Source organism: Vicia villosa, unplaced genomic scaffold, assembly GCF_029867415.1.
Source record: "Vicia villosa cultivar HV-30 ecotype Madison, WI unplaced genomic scaffold, Vvil1.0 ctg.000159F_1_1_3, whole genome shotgun sequence".
Taxonomy (NCBI): domain Eukaryota; kingdom Viridiplantae; phylum Streptophyta; class Magnoliopsida; order Fabales; family Fabaceae; genus Vicia; species Vicia villosa.
In genome coordinates this window covers 202,320-223,607 of record NW_026705043.1, presented here as the reverse complement: position 1 = coordinate 223,607, position 21,288 = coordinate 202,320, and the positions used below count along the sequence as shown (strand labels likewise).

At 39.1% G+C, this 21,288-nt stretch overlaps 1 protein-coding gene across 1 annotated transcript in view; it reads right to left on the bottom strand.

The window, feature by feature from the left end:
* Nucleotides 1-20,372, bottom strand: part of LOC131624732 (uncharacterized) — a gene marked incomplete at its 5' end in the record, with an annotated part of 44,736 nt that extends 24,364 nt beyond the window's left edge. The window contains 2 exons of the mRNA XM_058895652.1: nt 17,585-19,472; nt 19,590-20,372. Of these exons, the coding sequence (XP_058751635.1) occupies nt 17,585-19,472; nt 19,590-20,372 (2,671 nt within the window). The remainder of the gene's footprint in view (nt 1-17,584; nt 19,473-19,589) is intronic.
* Nucleotides 20,373-21,288: the final 916 nt, after the last annotated feature.

The window sequence follows — 21,288 nt, the reverse complement described above, 5'->3', positions numbered from 1 at the left end:
ATCATCTCTGCGGGGGTGGACTGGAGTAGTTTAGTTAACAACGAACCAGGATAAAAATAACTGTGCAATTTATTTTTATCTGTCAAGTTTTTAAAGCTACACTTATTCAAACCCCCCCTTTCTAAGTGTTTTTCTATCCTTCAGTCTGGTGAGCTCCAACACTTTCCTTTCATAGCCTTGACAGTATGTGTAGCGGGGAAAATCTGATATCGAAGCCATGGGATTGACTCGAATCAATATTCCGTTTGAAATCGCCACCGCGCTTTATTTTTTTCAAAGGAAAAGGGAAAAGAACGTAAAACCCAAAGTTTTGTTTTTAAAACAAGAAAGAGATCTCAGGTACGGGTGTTGATTATATGAGGGGAAGGTTTAAAGCACCCCTCATATCTGTGGTACTCCACAGGAACCTTTTTGAAAATCTGTGTCGTGTGTGCTAAAAAAAGAGTTTGTTTTATTTTTAAAATAAGCTCGGCAAAGCGTTAAGCTTCGGGCCTACATACCTCCTCGGTGCAATGGAGAAGTCAGAGCTAATGTAGTTCCGCTTTTTTGGGAAAACATTTTAAAAACGAATAAACACTTTATCGTCGTCGGAGAGAAATACTCAGCCATTGATCTTGAGCATGAGAACAAACGAGTTCTTTGCATCGCAAATGAAATAAGGGCTCCAACTCGGATAAAATCGACGAGTATGCCACTAGCTCTCTCACGCGGAAAAGATCTCATTATATCAATCAATTTCAAAATCGTGGGGTATAACCACTCGTTTCGACAATTAACGGTGTCTAAACTTTTGAAGAAAAGCCACTAAGGGCAAAAGATATTTTTTAAGGAAAAGTTTTGAAAAGGTTTGCAAACATAAGAAGGTTTCTGAAAAAGGGAGAAGATTTTGAAAATTTAAGAAGTGGGAGGAGATGAAGAGGCTATCCTATTGCGTAAAATAAAAGCTAAGGAAAAGAACGGTCTAACCGAAATAAGAAGCCAACACTTGACATTATGAGTCAAGGTAGATTTCCCATCCTTTGGAATTATCAATACCAACACATTAACACTTGGGGGGATCCAGATGAACTTATTATCTTAGCACCACTTTTCATTAAGCACATTAAGATTCTGACGAAAATCGGGCAGAGTAACGGCTGTTTTCGGGTAAAATCCTTATCTCAATGCCTTGGAATTAACCATCAAGGGCTTTCAAGGAAATACCTGCACATACAAATAGACAACAATCCAATGCCAGACAGACAGAATAACAGCAGAGTAATAACAGAATAAGAGTCCAGAGGCACTAGGTCCATAAGTCCGAATCTCCAAAATGCTAGGGATAGTAACCAATAGTCCAAAGAGAGCCTTATGTATTTTTTAGATTTTGGTTGTTTATTAGTGTTTTAGCATAAAAGTAAAGTATGGTCCAAGTGGACAAAAGGAGAATAGCGGAAGCATAAACATATGTCCAAGTGGACAAAGAGAAAATAGCGGAATTATAAACGTCCAAATGGACAAAGAAAAAATGGCGGAATGTAAATATGATGAAATGATAAAATAAAGCGATAAAGCGAGAAATATAAAGAGCGGTAAAATAAATGGCGGAAATTAAAGTTAGTTGTTAGATGTTAAAGATAACCATCTTGAAACTTGTCAAGTATGTTATCAAAGTTAGTAATGAAGATCGATGGTGAGTGAATGATGTACTCGGATTTAAGGTCAATGGAAACTTATCAGAAGCTTGATAATATCATAGCGACTACACGATAAATTTCCATAAGTCATAAATCAACCGCATACAATTCTCTTCCATATTTGATCTTTTATCGAGTCGGGACAAATGTAGGAGAACTCTCCATGTATCAAGATCATCAATCAAAAGGAATAAGAAGGAGAAGAAGAAATGATCTAGCCTTTATCAAGAATCCATAGAATTCTCAAGATATTAAGACTTTCATCGATCAAGAGAAAATAAGATGAAAAAAGATAAGAATGAAAACAAATTGATCTAGTCTTTATCAAGAATCCATAGAATTCTCAAGATATTAAGACTTTCATCGATCAAAAGGAAATAAGATGAAAAGATAAGAATGAAAACAAATTGATCTAGTCTTCATCAAGAATCCATAGAATCCTCAAGATGTTAAGACTTTCATCGATCAAAAGAAAAATAAGATGAAAATAAGAATGAAAACACAAAAGATAATCAACTCACACTATCATTAATATCATTCATCCATTTTGGTGGATTAGGTCATTTCTAACCTATCAACACCCTAGATCCAATGATATTAATGAAGTGTAGGAAGAAGGAAGCCAAAACAAGCACAAAAAAGGCAAAAAACCACATTCTGCCTACTGGAAATCGATTTCATGCAGGGGGAAATCGATTTCCATAGTGTAGTTTTCAAAAAAACAAGTTACGTTCAGCAGGAAATCGATTTCAGCCTTAAGGAAATCGATTTCCTCAGTGTAAATTTCAGCAAAAACAACATTTAAAGGCATGAAACTTGATTTGAACAAATATACAAACACCTTATGATCATACATCAACTTGAGCACGAAATTTCCATCACAAAACCAGCAAATATCATCAATATAGCATCAAAGATGCATTGAACACAAGCAATAAAGATCTACATCATGGATCTAGCAAATTACCACTTCTTGAACAAAGATTTTGGAGTAGCTTCAAGAGCAAGCACAAGGTGTGTAGGTCCTTCAAATTTGGAGATGATCAAACAAAGAAAACAGTGAAATGTAGGAGGCTTAGTTCAAAATTAGCAAGATAGAATGTGAATCTCACTAATCTTATGAAAATGAACTTTGGGTGAGGGTTTTGGAAAGGGTGAGAAATGAATTTGCAAGCAATTTTTTGGCTCTCCAAGCTTGAGAAATGAGAGAGTAGTGGGCTCTATTTATAGGATGAGAGAAAGAGTAGTGGTAGTTTGGTCTTTTTGCATTTGGTAATTAGCTTGTGTTTAATTGGTGATTAAAGTGGCAATTAAATGGTAAAAAGTGGTAAAATGGGGTTTAAGTGGGTTTAATGAAGAGAATTATTTTGATGAGGTGGAAAATTGGTAAAATGACAAAAATGGTCAAAGAAAATAGGTGTCAAAATCAAATCAAGCTTCCCTCTCTATTTTTTTTGAATTTCGCCTTAAGGAAATCGATTTCCCCAGGAGTGAAATCGATTTCACTCTGTTCCAGAAGAGAATTTGGCCCAAAATACACTAGGGAAATCGATTTACCCAGGAGGGAAATCGATTTCATGCTGTCCAGAATGTGATTTTGTTGAAAATTGCTGCAGGGAAATCGATTTACCCAGTAGGGAAATCGATTTCATCAGTCAAAAATTTGAAAAATGCCTTGTTTATTGCATGTCTTGGCTTGGTACCTACAAAACAAAAGCCTACAAAGAAACAAAGCAATGTTTTTGGTATTTGGGTTAGTATAATATGCGTACAAGATAAACAATCATTGGTGCTTGATGGTCCCTCTTATTGATGAGGTGAGTGCAACACCATAAACAAAACTTCCAAGTGAAGCTCTTGATTAGTTATTGGGATATGAATGATATAGGATCTTAGGGTCAAAAATTGGGGTATGACAGATGCCCCTATTTAAGTTTCTTCGATTTGGAGATACGATGATTGGAAATCTTCGTTTTGACAAAATCGAAGAGACTTAAATATATAAAACACAATTTTTGATCCTAAGATGCAATGCAATGTTTAATGAATGCATATGATGATAATAAAGCATGACAACACTGGGGAGTAAAAGGTACTCCACTGGGGAAAATAAATGTCTTGCTGGCAAATCTCCGCTGGGGAAGGCAAGACTTTGTTTGAGAGATGAAACTTTGGTAGGGAAAGAAATTTCTCTGGGGAAAACACTTCGCGTCAGAGAGGTTATAGAATCCTCTTTCACTGGGGATGAGAAAAGGGGAACATCCTCTTTCATTGGGGATGAGAAAGTATGCATCCTGAATAAGAATGCCAATCTTCCGTTATCAGAAATCACACCATCGTACCACTGATGATATGGAAAGAGATAATTCATCGATGTACCACTGACGATGAAAGAGATGTACCGCCGTACCACTGACGATAACACATACCAATGTTCTACTGAAGGCATGAAAGAGATATACCACCGTACCACTGATGATATAAAAGGGATAAATCATCGACGTACCACTGACGATGAAAGAGATGTACCGCCGTACCATTGACGATAACACATACCAACGTTCTACTGAAGGCATGAAGAGGTATACCACCGTACCACTGATTATATAAAAGGAGATGTACCGCCGTACCACTGACGATGAAAGAGATGTACCGCCGTACCACTGACGATAACACATACCAACGTTCCACTGAAGGCATGAAGAGGTATATCACCGTACCACTGATGATATAAAAGGGATAATTCATTGACGTACCACTGACGATGAAAGAGATGTACCGCCGTACCACTGACGATAACACATACCAACGTTCCACTGAAGGCATGAAGAGGTATACCACCGTACCACTGATGATATAAAAGGAGATGTACCACCGTACCACTGACGATAGCACATACCAACGTTCCACTGAAGGCATGAAAGAGATATACCACCGTACCACTGATGATATTAAAGGGAAAAATCATCGACGTACCACTGACGATGAAAGAGATGTACCGCCGTACTACTGACGATAAGACATACCAACGTTCCACTGAAGGCATGAAGAGCTGCCCCTTTGTACCAATGATGGTGAAGAGCAATCAATAATACTTTTTCAATGATTTGAGGATGCATACATAAATGCCTAGTCTCAATATTCATCATCATGTGAGGGAGAAACTCACTGGTCTTCTGTTCGTAGTCATCTGAACAAAAAAACTGAAACATATTATCCACCTAGAAACAAATTCAGTGGGGATTTTCAAGGAAAGTGAGTTTTTTTTCTGCTTAAGACACTCTAAATGAAAGAGCAATCTGTTTGACAGTAAACTTCATGATAGCAAGTGTGAAATGTATGACTGTTTTTGATGTATGTTAATGATGCATATGCTGCCAAAACTTAGCACAAGAATTAACTCAAGCGACGGAGTTCGAAAGATAACATAATCAAGCATGTCTCAAGCTGAACATCAGAGAAAAAACTACTATAACAATCTTTTGATGGCTTTAGAATAAATGCTGCCCAACATTAGGGAATATCAGAGCTAAGAGAACACAGTAGTTGAGTTCTACACCATATTTGAACCAGGCCAAAGGTGCATTGAGTGGAACACATTCTTCTTCTTTTGCATTATGAATACATCAACATATCCATTCCTTGTAATGCACTCATGAATCAAAGTAAAACTTCTTTGATAATTTTCAAAAGGATTTTGTTGAAATCAGTTTTCTTTTTGTTTCAAAAATTACTATCAACAATAAATGACATTTTGAGAGATATGGAAGAAATGAGATTGCCAATAAAGGGTAAAGGCTCAAACTTTTTTTTAATAGAATGGTAGCCTGCAAAAGGCAAGACCCCATGGATTATTACAAAATTTGGAAAGTGGTAATTTTGTGGAAAAGGTACATTGAAATGTAATGACCCCATCCTCTCTCTCAACTTGGAATTCCTGAGCAAAGGCTTCCGTTGAAATGTGTTGAACTTCTTCATGATAAACAGATGGCTGCTGATGATCAAGTCTTGTCTGATGTAGTTACTTGCCATGAATCCCTAACTTTTGCCTGGACCGCCCTTTCGGGTTTTCAGTCCACCGGGTATTTTATTCTGTTTATGTCTCTAATTTTTGCCTGGACCGCCCTTTCGGGTTTTCAATCCACCGAGACGCTCTTTTTTGCCTAAGCCGCCCTTTCGGGTTTTCAACTTAGCGAGCTGTTCTTTTATTATTTTTAGGCAAAGTATTTCTTGACTACATCAGCATTCACGGGACGGGGGAGCTCCTCTCCATCCATAGTTGTAAGAATTAATGCACCGCCACAGAAGGCTTTCTTAACAACGTATGGTCATTCAAAATTAGGAGTCCATTTGCCCCTTGAATCGGAGGTAAAAGACAAGATTCTTTTGAGCACGAGGTCGCCTTCTCTGAATACACGAGGTCGAACCTTCTTATCGAACGCTTTCTTCATTCTTTTCTGGTACAACTGACCATGGCATAAAGCCGTCATCCTCTTTTCTTCTATCAAATTCAATTGATCAAACCTGCTTTGACACCACTCAGCCTCAGATAACTTGGTTTCCATTAAAACTCTCAATGATGGAATCTCAACCTCAATAGGGAGTACTGCTTCCATACCGTAAACCAAAGAAAAGGGAGTTGCCCCTGTTGAAGTACGAACAGATGTACGGTACCCATGCAAAGCAAATGGGAGCATCTCATGCTAGTCCTTGTATGTAACAACCATCTTTTGCACAATCTTCTTAATATTCTTATTTGCTGCTTCAACAGCTCCATTCATCTTTGGCCTATAAGGCGAAGAGTTGTGATGTTCAATCTTGAAGCTTTCACACAGTTCTCTCATCATGCTGTTATTCAGGTTCGAGCCATTATCAGTGATGATCTTGCTCGGTACACCATATCTGCAAATGATGTTGTTCTTGATAAATCTAACCACAACTTGCTTTGTCACATTAGCATATGAAACAGCTTCTACCCACTTGGTAAAGTAATCGATTGCTACCAGGATGAATCGATGTCTGTTCGAAGCCTTGGGTTCAATCATGCCAATCATATCAATACCCCACATAGAGAAAGGCCATGAGGAAGAAATAACATTGAGAAGTGTCGGAGGCACATGAATCTTGTCAGCATACACCTGACACTTGTGACACTTCTTTACAAATTTGTAGCAATCAGATTCCATTGTCAGCCAATAGTAACCTGCTCTAAGCATCTTTTTAGCCATCGAATGTCCATTGGAATGGGTACCAAAAGAACCTTCATGGATTTCATGCATCAACATGTCTGCTTCGTGTCTATCCACGCATCTGAGCAAAACCATGTCATAATTCCTTTTATACAAAACATCAGCATTGATGAAGAAACTGCCAGCCAATCTCCTCAAAGTTTTCTTATCTTTATTTGATGCCCCAAGTGGGTACTCTTGGGTCTGAAGGAAGTGCTTAATATCGAAATACCAAGGCTTTTCATCTGTTGCTTCCTCAACTGCAAATATGTGAGCAGGTCTATCAAGACGCCTGATTGTTATCTGAGGTTCCTCATTATGGAAATTCACTTTGTACATGGAAGACAATGTGGCTAAAGCATCAGCCATCTGATTCTCGTCTCGAGGGATGTGGTGGAATTCAACTTTGTTGAAGAACGTCAACAGCCTTCTGGCGTAATCTTTATAAGGAATTAAACCAGGATGACGAGTTTCCCATTCTCCTTTAATCTGATTAATCACAAGCGCAGAATCTCCATAAACATCAAGAATCTTAATTCTCAGATTAATGGCCTCTTCAAGTCCCATGATGCAAGCTTCATACTCAGCAATATTGTTTGTGCAGTCAAAACATATCCTTGCAGTGAAAGGTACATGTGATCCATGCGGAGTGATGATAATGGCGCCAATTCCATGGCCATGAATATTAGAAGCTCCATCAAAAATTAAACCCCACTTGGATTCAGGATCTGGCCCTTCTTCTGGCAATGGTTCATCCCAATCTTGAGATCTCAAATACATTATATCTTCATCTGGGAAGTCCATTCTGATAGATTGATGATCGTCAATTGGTTGGTGAGCGAGATACTCTGCCAACACACTTCCTTTCACAGCTTTCAGAGCTCGATATTCAATATCATATTCTGATAACAACATTTGCCAGCGTGCAATCCTTCCAGTTAATGCAGGTTTCTCAAATACATACTTAATTGGATCCATTTTGGAAATCAATAGGGTGGTGTGGTTCAACATATACTATCTCAGTCGGCGAGTGTAGCGGGGAAAATCTGATATCGAAGCCATGGGATTGACTCGAATCAATATTCCGTTTTGAAATCGCCACCGCGCTTTATTTTTTCAAAGGAAAAGGGAAAAGAACGAAAAACCCAAAGTTTTGTTTTCTTTAAAACAAGAAAGAGATCTCAGGTACGGGTGTTGATTATATGAGGGGAAGGTTTAAAGCACCCCTCATATCCGTGGTACTCCACGGGAACCTTTTTGAAAATCTGTGTTGTGTGTGTGCTAAAAAACGGTTTGTTTTATTTTCAAAATAAGCTCGGCAAAGCGTTAAGCTTTGGGCCTACATACCTCCTCGGTGCAATGGAGAAGTCAGAGCTAATGTAGTTCCGCTTTTGGGAAAAACGTTTTTAAAACGAATAAACACTTTGGTGTCGTTAGAGAGAAATACTCAGCCATTGATCTTGAGCATGAGAACAAACAAGTTCTTTGCATCGCAAATGAAAGAAGGGCTCCAACTCGGATAAAATCAACGAGTATGCCACTAGCTCTCTCACGCGGAAAAGATCTCGTTATTATCAATCAATTTCAAAATCGTGGGGTATAACCACTCGTTTCGACAATTAACGGTGTCTAAACTTTTGAAGAAAAGCCACTAAGGGCGAAAGATATTTTTAAAGAAAAGGTTTTGAAAAGATTGCAAACATAAGAATATTTTTTGAAAAAGGGAGAAGATTTTGAAAATTTAAGAATGGGAAGGAGATGAAGAGGCTATCCTATTGCGTAAAATAAAAGCTAAGGAAAGAAACGGCCTAACCAAGTAAGAAGCCAACACTTGACATTAAGAGCCAAGGTAGTTTTCCCATCCTTTGGATTTATCAGTACCAACACATTAACACTTGGGGATCCACATGAACTTATTGTCTTAGCACCACTTTGCATTAAACACATTAAGGTTCTGACGAAAATCGGGCAGAGTAACGGCTATTTTCGGGTAAAATCCTTATTTCAATGCCTTGGAATTAACCATCAAGGACTTTCAAGGAAATACCTGCACACATAAACATACAACAGAACAATGCCAGACAGACAGAACAATCACAGGATAATAATAGAATAGGTCCAGAGGTACTAGGTCCATAAGTCCGAATCTCCAGAATGCTAGGGATAGTAACCGATAGTCCAAAGAGAGCCTTATGTATTTTTTAGATTTTTGGTTATTTATTAGTGTTTTAGCAAGAAAAATAGAGTATGGTCCAAGTGGACAAAAGAAAAATGACGGAAGCATAAACATATGTCCAAGTGGACAAAGGGAAAATGGCGGAAAGTAAATATGATGAAATGATAAAATAAAGCGATAAAGCGAGAAATATAAAGAGCGGTAATATAAAGAGCGGTATAGTAAAGGTGCGGAAATTAAAGTTAGTTGTTAAATGTTAAAGATAACCATCTTGAAACTTGTCAAGTATGTTATCAAAGTTAGTATGAAGATCTATGGTGAGTGAATGATGTACTCGGATTTAAAGTCAATGGGGCTTATCAGAAGCTTGATAAAATCATAGCGACTACACGATAAAAACCTCCACAAGTCTTAAATCAACCGCATACAATTCTCTTCCATATTTGATCTTTTTTATTCGGGACACGAAATATTGCGCTATGTTAAGCAGATCGCCAAGTGATTTATGTAGAAATCACCCTACAACGAGGCCGGTCAAAACTTTATGTGCTAATGCATGCGAGAAGAACGATATGTAGATCGCCTTCCGAAAGCAATACCGCACGAAAAGAAAATAGGTAACGATCTAGTCTTTACTAAGAATCCATAAGAATTCTCAAAGTATTAAGACTTTCATCGATCAATAGAAAAAAAATGAAGGAGAAGATAAAATGCATAAAGATAATCAACTCACACTATCATTAATATCATTCATCTAATATTATGGATTTGGTTCTTTCAAACCTATCAACATCCTAGATCCAATGATATTAATGAAATGGAGGAATAAGAATAAAATTCACAAAAGATAATCACAAGAATGAAAACAAATTGATCTAGTCTTCATCAAGAATCCATAGAATTCTCAAGATATTAAGACTTTCATCGATCAAAAGAAAGATAAGATGAAGAGATAACAATGAACACAAATTGATCTAGTCTTCATCAAGAATCCATAGAATTCTCAAGATGTTAAGACTTTCATCGATCAAAAGAAAGATAAGATGAAAATAAGAATGAAAACACAAAAGATAATCAACTCACACTATCATTAATATCATTCATCTAATATTATGGATTAGGTCATTTCAAACCTATCAACATCCTAGATCCAATGATATTAATGAAGTGGAGGAAGTAGGAAACCAAAACAAGCATAAAAAAGGCAAAAAACCACATTCTGCCAGCAGGAAATCGATTTCATGCAGGGGGAAATCGACTTCCATAGTGCAGTTTTCAAAAAAAACAAGTTACGTTCAGCAGGAAATCGATTTCAGCCTTAAGGAAATCGATTTCCTCAGTGCAAAATCCAGCAAAAACAGCATTTAGAGGCATAAAACTTGACTTGAACAAACATACAAACACCTTATGATCACACATCAATTGGAGCACGAATTTTCCATCAAATCAACAACAAATAGCACCAATATAGCATCAAAGATGCATTGAACACAAACCACAAAGGATCTACATCATGATACACAAAAAGGATGAAGAAAATTTACCAAATCTTGCACAAACTTGGATCTACTTCAAGAATCACCAACACAAATCTTGATCTCTCAACAATTGAAGAAAAAAGAGTGAAATGGATGGTGGTTTAGCTCAAAGTTTGTGAGGTTCAAGATGTAACTCACAAACTTTATGAAAGAATGAAGAGCTTTGGTGAATTTGGTAGGAATGAGGAGAGAAATTGGAAGAGGTTTTTTGGCTCTCAAAGCTTGAGAAATGAGAGAGGCAAGGCCTCTATTTATAGAATTGGAGCAAGAGTAGTGGCAATTTGGTCTTTTGGCATTTGGTAATTAGCTTATGTTTAATTGATGATTAAAGTGGTGTTTAAATGATAAGAAAAGGTAAAATGAGGTTTAAGTGGGTTTAATGAAGGGGTTAATTTTGATGAGGTGGAAAATTGGTGAAATGACAAAGATGGTTAAAGAAAATAGGTGCCAAAATCAAATCAAGCTTCCCTCTCTATTTTTTTTGAATTTTGCCTGAAGGAAATCGATTTACCCAGGAGGGAAATCGATTTCACTCTGTTCCAGAAGAGAAATTGGCGCAAAATACACTAGGGAAATCGATTTACCCAGGAGGGAAATCGATTTCATGCTGTCCAGAATGTGATTTTGTTGAAGATTGCTGCAGGGAAATCGATTTACCCAGTAGGGAAATCGATTTCATCAGTCAAAAATGTGAAAAATGCCTTGCTCATTGCATGTCTTGGCTTGGTACCTACAAAACAAAAGCCTACAAAGAAGCAAAGCAATATTTTTGGTATTTGGGTTAGTATAATATGCATACAAGGTAAACAATCATTGGTGCTTGATGGTCCCTCTCATTGATGAGGTGAGTACAACACCATAAACAAACTTCCAAGTGAAGCTCTTGATTAGTGATTGGGATATGAATGATATAGGATCTTAGGGTCAAAAATTGGGGTATGACAGATGCCCCTATTTAAGTTTCTTCGATCTGGAAATACGATGATTGGAAATCTTCGCTTTGACAAAAATCGAAGAGACTTAAATATATAAGACACAATTTTTGATCCTAAGATGCAATGCAATGTTAATGAATGCATGCGATGATAATAAAGCATGACAATACTGGGGAGTAACAGGTGATCCACTGGGGAAAACAAATGTCTTGCTATAACTCCGCTGGGGAAACAAATGTCTTGCAAGTAGAGACTCCACTGGGGAAGGCAAGACTTTGTTGGAGAGACAGAACTTTGGTGGGAAAAGAAACTTCTCTGGAAAAACACTTCGCGTCAGAGAGATTATAGTATCCTCTTTCACTGGGGATGAGAAAAGGGGATCATCCTCTTTCACTGGGGATGAGGAAGTATGCATCCTAAATCAGAACGCCAATCTTCCGTTAACAGAAATCACACCATCGTACCACTGATGATTGAAGAGATGTTCCGCCGTACCACTGATGATAACACATACCAATGTTCCACTGAAGGCATGAAGAAGAAATATACCACCGTACCACTGATGACATGAAGAAGAGATATACCACCGTACCACTGATGATATGAAGAGATATATACCACCGTACCACTGATGATATGAAGAGAGATGTACCACCGTACCACTGATGATATGAAGAGATATATACCACCGTACCACTGATGATATGAAGAGATATATACCACCGTACCACTGATGATATGAAGGAGAAATATACCACCGTACCACTGATGATATGAAGAGATATATACCACCGTACCACTGATGATATGAAGAGAGATACTCATCGACGTACCACTGACGATGAAGATAACAAAATACACCAACGTTCCACTGAAGGTGAACTAAATACATCGACGTACCACTGACGATGAAGATAACAAAATACACCAACGTTCCACTGAAGGTGAACTACCAACGTCCCACTGGAGGTAGAAAGAGATGTATCGCCGTACCACTAACGATAACACATACCCACGTTCCACTGAAGGTATTGAAGAGAAATACATCGACGTACCACTGACGATGAAGATAACAAAATACACCAACGTTCCACTGAAGGTGAACTACCAACGTCCCACTGGAGGTAGAAAGAGATGTATCGCCGTACCACTAACGATAACACATACCCACGTTCCACTGAAGGTTTTGAAGAGAAATACATCGACGTACCACTGACGATGAAGATAACAAAATACACCAACGTTCCACTGAAGGTGAACTACCAACGTCCCACTGGAGGTAGAAAGAGATGTATCGCCGTACCACTAACGATAACACATACCCACGTTCCACTGAAGGTTTTGAAGAGAAATACATCGACGTACCACTGACGATGAAGATAACAAAATACACCAACGTTCCACTGAAGGTGAACTACCAACGTCCCACTGGAGGTAGAAAGAGATGGTGTACGAAGATGACATAATCAAGCATGTCCCAAGCTGAACACCAAAGCAGAAACTGCTATCAATCTTTTGATGGCTTCAAAAATATATGCTGCCCAACACTAGGGAACATTGAAGCTGAGAGAACACCGTAGTTGAGTTCTAAACCAAACTCGAACCAGGCCAAAGGTATATTGAGTGTAATACATTCTTCTGCATATGAATACATCAACATATCCATTCCTTGTAATGCACTCATGAATCAAAGTAAAAATTCTTTTATAATTTTCAAAAGGATTTTGTTGAAATCAATTATCTCTTTGTTTCAAAAATTACTATCAACAATAAATGACATTTTGAGAGATATGAAAGAAATAAGATTGCCAATAAAAGATAAAGGCTCAAACTTTTTTAATGGAATGGTAGCCTGCAAAAGGCAAGACCCCATGGATTATTACAAAGTTTGGAAAGTGGTAATTTTGTGGAAAAGGTACATTGAAATGTAATGACCCCATCCTCTCTCTCAACTGGGAATTCCTGAGCAAAGGCTTCCGTTGAAAAGTGTCGAACTTCTTCATGATAAACAGATGACTGCTGATGATCAAGTCTTGTCTGATGTAGTTACTTGCCATGAATCCCTAACTTTTGCCTGGACCGCCCTTTCGGGTTTTCGGTCCACCGGGTATTTTATTCTGTTTATGTCTCTAATTTTTGCCTGGATCGCCCTTTCGGGTTTTCAATCCACCGAGACGCTCTTTTTTGCCTAAGCCGCCCTCTCGGGTTTTCAACTTAGCGAGCTGTTCTTTTATTATTTAGGCGAAGTATTTCTTGACTACATCAGCATTCACGGGACGTGGGAACTCTTCTCCATCCATAGTTGCAAGAATTAATGCACCGCCAGAGAAGGCTTTCTTAACAACATATGGTCCTTCAAAATTAGGAGTCCACTTGCCCCTTGAATCGGAGGTGAAAGACAAGATCCTTTTGAGCACGAGGTCGCCTTCTCTGAATACACGAGGTCGAACCTTCTTATCAAATACTTTCTTCATTCTTTTCTGATATAACTGACCATGGCATAAAGCCGTCATTCTCTTTTCTTCTATCAAATTCAATTGATCAAACCTGCTCTGACACCATTCAGCCTCAGATAACTTGGTTTCCATTAAAATTCTCAATGATGGAATCTCAACCTCAATAGGGAGCACTGCTTCCATGCCATAAACCAAAGAAAAGGGAGTTGCCCCTGTTGAAGTACGAACAGATGTACGGTACCCATGCAAAGCAAATGGGAGCATCTCATGCCAGTCCTTGTACGTAACAACCATCTTTTGCACAATCTTCTTAATGTTCTTATTTGCTGCTTCAACAGCTCCATTCATCTTTGGCCTATAAGGCGAAGAGTTGTGATGTTCAATCTTGAAGTTTTCACACAATTCTCTCATCATGCTATTGTTCAGATTCGAGCCATTGTCAGTGATGATCTTGCTCGGTACACCATATCTACAAATGATGTTGTTCTTGATAAATCTGACCACAACTTGCTTTGTTACATTAGCATATGAAGCAGCTTCTACCCACTTGGTGAAGTAATCGATTGCTACCAGGATGAATCGATGTCCATTCGAAGCCTTGGGTTCAATCATGCCAATCATATCAATACCCCACATAGAGAAAGGCCATGGAGAGGAAATAACATTGAGAAGTGTCGGAGGCACATGAATCTTGTCAGCATACACTTGACATTTGTGACACTTCTTTACAAACTTGTAGCAATCAGATTCCATTGTCAACCAATAGTAACCTGCTCTAAGCATCTTTTTAGCCATCGAATGTCCATTGGCATGGGTACCAAAAGAACCTTCATGAATTTCATGCATCAACATGTCTGCTTCGTGTCTATCCACGCATCTGAGCAAAACCATGTCATAATTCCTTTTGTACAAAACATCAGCATTGATGAAGAAACTGCCAGCCAATCTCCTCAAAGTTTTCTTATCTTTATTTGATGCCCCAAGTGGGTACTCTTGAGTCTGGAGGAAGTGCTTAATATCGAAATACCAAGGCTTTTCATCTGTTGCTTCCTCAACTGCAAATACATGAGCAGGTCTGTCAAGACGCCTGATTGTAATTTGAGGTTCCTCATTATGGAAATTCACTTTGTACATGGAAGACAATGTGGCTAATGCATCAGCCATCTGATTCTCATCTCGAGGGATGTGGTGGAATTCAACTTTGTTGAAGAATGTCAATAACCTTCTGGCGTAATCTTTGTAAGGAATTAAACCAGGATGACGAGTTTCCCATTCTCCTTTAATCTGATTAATCACAAGCGCAGAGTCTCCATAAACATCAAGAATCTTAATTCTCAAATTAATGGCCTCTTCAAGTCCCATGATGCAAGCTTCATACTCAGCAATATTATTTGTACAGTCAAAACATATCCTTGCAGTGAAAGGAACATGTGATCCATGTGGAGTGATGATAATGGCGCCAATTCCATGGCCATGAATATTAGAAGCTCCATCAAAAATTAAACCCCATTTGGATTCAGGATTAGGCCCTTCTTCTGGCAACGGTTCATCCCAATCTTGAGATCTCAAATACATTATATCTTCATCTGGGAAGTCTATTCTGATAGACTGATGATCATCAATTGGTTGGTGAGCGAGGTACTCTGCCAACACACTTCCTTTCACAGCTTTCTGAGCTCGATATTCAATATCATATTCTGATAACAACATTTGCCAGCGAGCAATCCTTCCAGTTAATGCAGGTTTCTCAAATACATACTTAATTGGATCCATTTTGGAGATCAATAAGGTGGTGTGGTTCAACATATACTGTCTCAGTCGGCGAGCAGCCCACACCAAAGCACAGCAAGTTTTCTCAAGCAGCGAGTATCTTGTTTCGCACTCGGTAAACTTTTTGCTAAGGTAGTATATTGCATACTCTTTTCGACCAGACTCGTCATGCTGACCCAACACACATCCCATTGAGTTTTCAAGCACTGTGAGGTACATAATCAGAGGTCTTCCCTCAACTGGAGGGAGCAAAATGGGAGGTTCAAGCAGATATTCTTTGATGTTGTCAAAAGCTTTCTGACATTCTTCATTCCACACACATCCCTGATTTTTCTTTAACAGCTTGAAGATTGGCTCACAGGTAGCAGTCATATTGGAAATGAACCTGGAGATATAATTCAGACGTCCGAGGAAACCTCTCACTTGTTTTTCAGTCTTTGGTGCTGGCATTTCCTGAATTGCTTTGACTTTATCAGGATCTACTTCAATTCCTCTCTGACTGACAACAAAACCCAATAACTTTCCAGAACGGACACCAAAAGTGCATTTGTTTGGGTTTAAGCGGAGACGATACTTTCTCAAACGCTGAAACAACTTTAACAGATCTTCCATGTGCCCCTCTTCTGATTGGGACTTGGCAATCATGTCATCCACATAAACCTCAATTTCTTTGTGCATCATATCATGGAAAAGAGTAGTCATGGCTCTCTGATATGTCGCACCAGCATTCTTCAACCCAAAAGGCATCACTTTGTAACAGAATGTCCCCCATGGTGTGATAAAAGTTGTCTTTTCCATGTCTTCAGGTGCCATCTTAATCTGATTGTATCCTGAAAAACCATCCATAAAGGAGAAAACTTCAAACTTTGCAGTGCTATCTACCAACATATCAATGTGAGGTAGAGGAAAATCATCTTTCGGACTGGCTTTGTTCAAATCTCTGTAATCCACACACATGCGAACTTTTCCGTCTTTCTTCGGAACAGGCACAATATTGGCAATCCATTGAGGATATACAGAAGTGACAAGGAAACCTGCATCTATCTGTTTCAAGACCTCTTTTTTAATCTTTTCTGCCATATCAGGATGACTCCTTCTTAACTTTTGCTTGACAGGAGGACATTCTGGTTTCAACGGCAAACGATGCTCCACAATATCGGTGTCCAACCCAGGCATATCTTGGTAGGACCACGCAAAAATGTCAACATACTCTTTAAGAAGCTCTACCATCCTCTTCTTAACATCTTGACCAAGCAGTGCCCCAATCTTGACTTCCTTTTTATCCTTTTCAGAACCCAAGTTGATGACTTCCAATGGCTCTTTATATGGCTGAATAGTGTCTTCCTCGTGCTCAAGCAGTCGGGAAATCTCATCAGGAATACATTCATCACTCTCTTCTTCCGCCTCATACACAGGACACTCGAAGTTAGGAGAGGGCGCAGGGTCATTACTTTCAACGGTTTTATTGATTAATCTGCACAAATGATTATTATTTCAGGAAAAGGAAAGATATATGCAAACATGTAATCGTGCAGATTATGGAAAATGAAAACATTTTTTAAGGTTTTTTGTGTTACCACTTTCCAGAAAAAAGCAAAAAGATAAAAAGCATTTATATGCAGAAACAAAATGACTTTTATTGATGATTTTAATGTTTAAAACAAACAGAAAACAGCCCCAACAACTTCACTTTCATCTTGGGCAGAATGAAAGGATTTTGAAAAACATAAAAGCAAATTACTTTGAGACATGAGTACACTCAGGAATGTCAATGGTGATCCAGTTCTTAATCATCTTTCCATGGGTCACAAAGCTTGGCACTTCTGGCTCTGGTTCATCTTCAACAATAGCGTTCACCTCTGGAAGAGTCGGATGTAGAAACCCAGCACTATGAAACATCTCTTGATAAGGACGAAAAGCAGATTCAGACTTCATCACAGACTTGTCTGAGGCAGAAAATCCCAGACCAGCTCTATTCCTGTTCTCTTGAAGACTCACCACTTGTCCCCAGACTCCTGAATGTCCATTCTGAACCACCAGTTGAGCATCTTTGAAGGAGGCAATGGAAGCTTCATCTTTTTTGATTTCATCATTAACAGACAGGGCTTGGAATGCAGTTCCAATGACCACTTCATCAGCTTCTATGGTACGGAATGAAGAGAGATGACTAATCAGCAAAGCTTGTTCTCCATTCACAACGACCATCTTTCCATCTTTCACAAATTTCAACTTTTGGTGAAGAGTTGAAGTAACTGCTCCAGCCTCATGGATCCACGGGCGTCCTAATAAGCAACTGTATGCAGGGAAAATATCCATCACTTGAAAAGTAATCTTGAAGACAAATGGTCCAATACCAATAGGCAAATCCACCTCTCCAACCACTGATTTCTTCGATCCATCAAAAGCCTTGACAATCACATTGCTAAATCTCATTGGTGTGCCACCATAAGACAGCTTAGCAAGAGTGGATTTTGGCATGACATTCAGAGATGATCCAGTATCAATCAACACATTAGACATTGAGTCCTCTTTGCAACTGACAGAGATATGCAAAGCCAAATTATGATTTCTTCCTTCCTCAGGCAAATCTTCATCACTGAAGCTCAAATTATTACATGCAGTGATATTACTCACAACCCCATTAAACTGATCCAGCGTCACATCATGATCCACAAAGGCTTGATCAAGTATTTTCATCAGAGAATCCCTATGAGCAGGAGAATTCGCCAGCAGCTCCATTATAGAAATCTTGTACGGAGTGCGATGCAGCTGATCCACGATCTTATAATCACTCATCTTGATAAGCTTTAAAATCTCATCCATCTCCTTTTCTGAAGATGACCCAGCATTCACTTTTGTCACATCATTATTGTTCACAGGCACTTGAGTAGGATTCCTCTGGACATCCACAACTGTTTGGGGCTGAGTAAAAACTCGTCCACTTCTAGTCACTCTACTGACATCTGCTATATTCTCAACAGAAGACAGAGGCTTAATCTCAACTTCTTTTCCAGCTTCCAACATGGTGGCATTGTATCTGTAAGGTACAGCTTTATCAGAACTATAAGGTACAGATCCAGGCAAACATATCACAAGAGGTTCCACAGCAGCTTTGCCATAATAACCAATCTCTACACATTCCGGGATTTCAAAGCATGGTTCAATCACATTGACATCATCTTCATCTCTATCCCTCAGAATCTCAATGAGCCTTTGATCTATCATCTCTTGCAAGTCTCTTCTTACAATGTAACACCCTCGAGGATTGACTGAACAAATCCTACAAGCAGCATGATTATGTTCATAATGACTGTATTCACACAGAGTGGCATGCATCTCTACCAATGATCCTCTGATGTGTTCTACACGATAAATCTTATACTTCCCAGGGCATCCATACACCATATTCACAGCAGACGCTTCATGATCTGGCAACGGATTGTTCTTCACATTTGGGCCAATATCACGGAAAGAGAGCATTCCAGAACGGACCAATCTCTGAACTTCATTCTTCAGGGGCCAACAATTTTCCAAATCATGCCCAGGAGCATTCTGATGAAAAGCACAAGTGGCATCAGCCTTGTACCACCAAGGGAGTTTCTCTGGAACAGGAGGTGGTGACCTTGGTTGAACCAGCTTCTTATGAATTAGAGCAGGATACAGTTCAGTGTACGTCATAGGGATAGGATCAACATTAACTCGAGGATACGGATTCCGCCTTGCTGGTTGTTGATTAACAGGAGCTACAGGCACTGAATTCACAACAGGAGTTACTGACGCCACTTGTTGAGATTGATTCCTGACTCGACTATTCCTCCCATGAGAAACAGCATTGGTATCTGACTCTTTCTTCTTCTGGAATGAAGAACCGTACTTCTTCGCACCACCAGATGAATTGTCATTTCGAACCAAACGACCTTCTCGCACAGCTTCTTCTAATCTGACACCCATACCCACCATTTCGGTGAAGTCTACAGGAGCACTAGCAATCATCTTCTCATAATAAAACGGACCAAGAGTCTTCAGAAAAATCTTAGTCATCTCTTTTTCTTCCATAGGAGGAATCACTTGGGCGGCAACCTCACGCCATCTCTGAGCATATTCCTTGAAGGATTCCTTCTCTTTCTGCATCATAGCTCGCAATTGATCCCTATCAGGAGCCATGTCCACATTATACTTGTATTGCTTCACAAACGCTTCAGCTAAGTCATTGAAAGTGCGGATATGGGTGCTATCAAGGCCCATATACCACTTAGAAGCAGCTCCAGTCAGACTGTCTTGGAAATAGTGAATCAACAGACGTTGATCATCAGTGTGAGTGGACATCTTCCTTATATACATCACCAGGTGTGCCTGAGGACAGGAATTTCCTTTGTACTTCTCAAATTCAGGCAGCTTGAACTTAGCAGGTACTTTCACATTGGGAACAAGGCAAAGATCATGCACATTCTTTCCAAACAGTTCTTTCCCACGGAGAGCTTTCATCTCTTTCTGCAGTTCTTCAAACTGATCTTGGAAACCATCCATTCTGTCATGAATTTCACTTGGAGCAGCATCATAAATGGGCTCTGGGACAAAAGGACCAGTATGAACAATAGGAGAGGTGTTGACCATAACAGGAGTCAACGGGCGAGTCATCTCAGGAACAGACAAATAACCTTCAGGCATGCCCCAGGGGTATCCATTAGGCATACGTTGCTGAGTAGCACCAACAGGAATAGCAGGAATGGTTGTAGCAGCAATTTCAGAAATCACAGTGGTCTGACCCTGAGCTTGGGCATTGGGGGGAGGAACTTGATTCTGATTCTGATTCTGAGCAGCCATCAATGTCTCAACCAGAGCAGTGAGACGATCCACACCAGATCTCAAAGTAACAACCTCTTCACGTAGCTCACGATTCTCTTGTTCAAGACCTTCCATCTTCTTCTTGCAGTTAGCTCGAGTATTATACCGGTGAGACAGCTTGATTCTGTATGAAGAACACTGAATAAGACCTCGGGAATACTCTCGGAAGCAAGACCAAAATGCAGAATGATGCATGAAATGCAATGCAAATGATTTTTATTTTTGGTTTTCTAGGAACTTTTAAGACATTAATTGTAAACATTAGCAAAAAACATCATAAAACATAACAATATTCTTTCATTAATCATGGAAAATCATACAAAAGGATTCAAAGATCCAAAATTACAAAACAAAGGAAAAAGCTAAAAACTAGAAGGGAACACTTCTGATGAAGATCCAACTCCTCTCTGCAGCTTCCTACGGAGCTTCTCCAATTCATCTTCATAAAAGGCCTTCAAATGAGCATTCTCGACCATCAGCTTATCAGCAACTTCTTTCCATGCGACTGAATCTTCTTGTGGTCTCTTTCGCTTTTCACCATGTTGTTGAAGCAACTCTTCTTGATGACGAATCTGATCTTCCTTTTCCATCAACCAACCATCTTGGATATCAAGCATTTCATCTTTTTCTTTCAAGTGTATCTTCAACTCTTTGTTCTCAAACT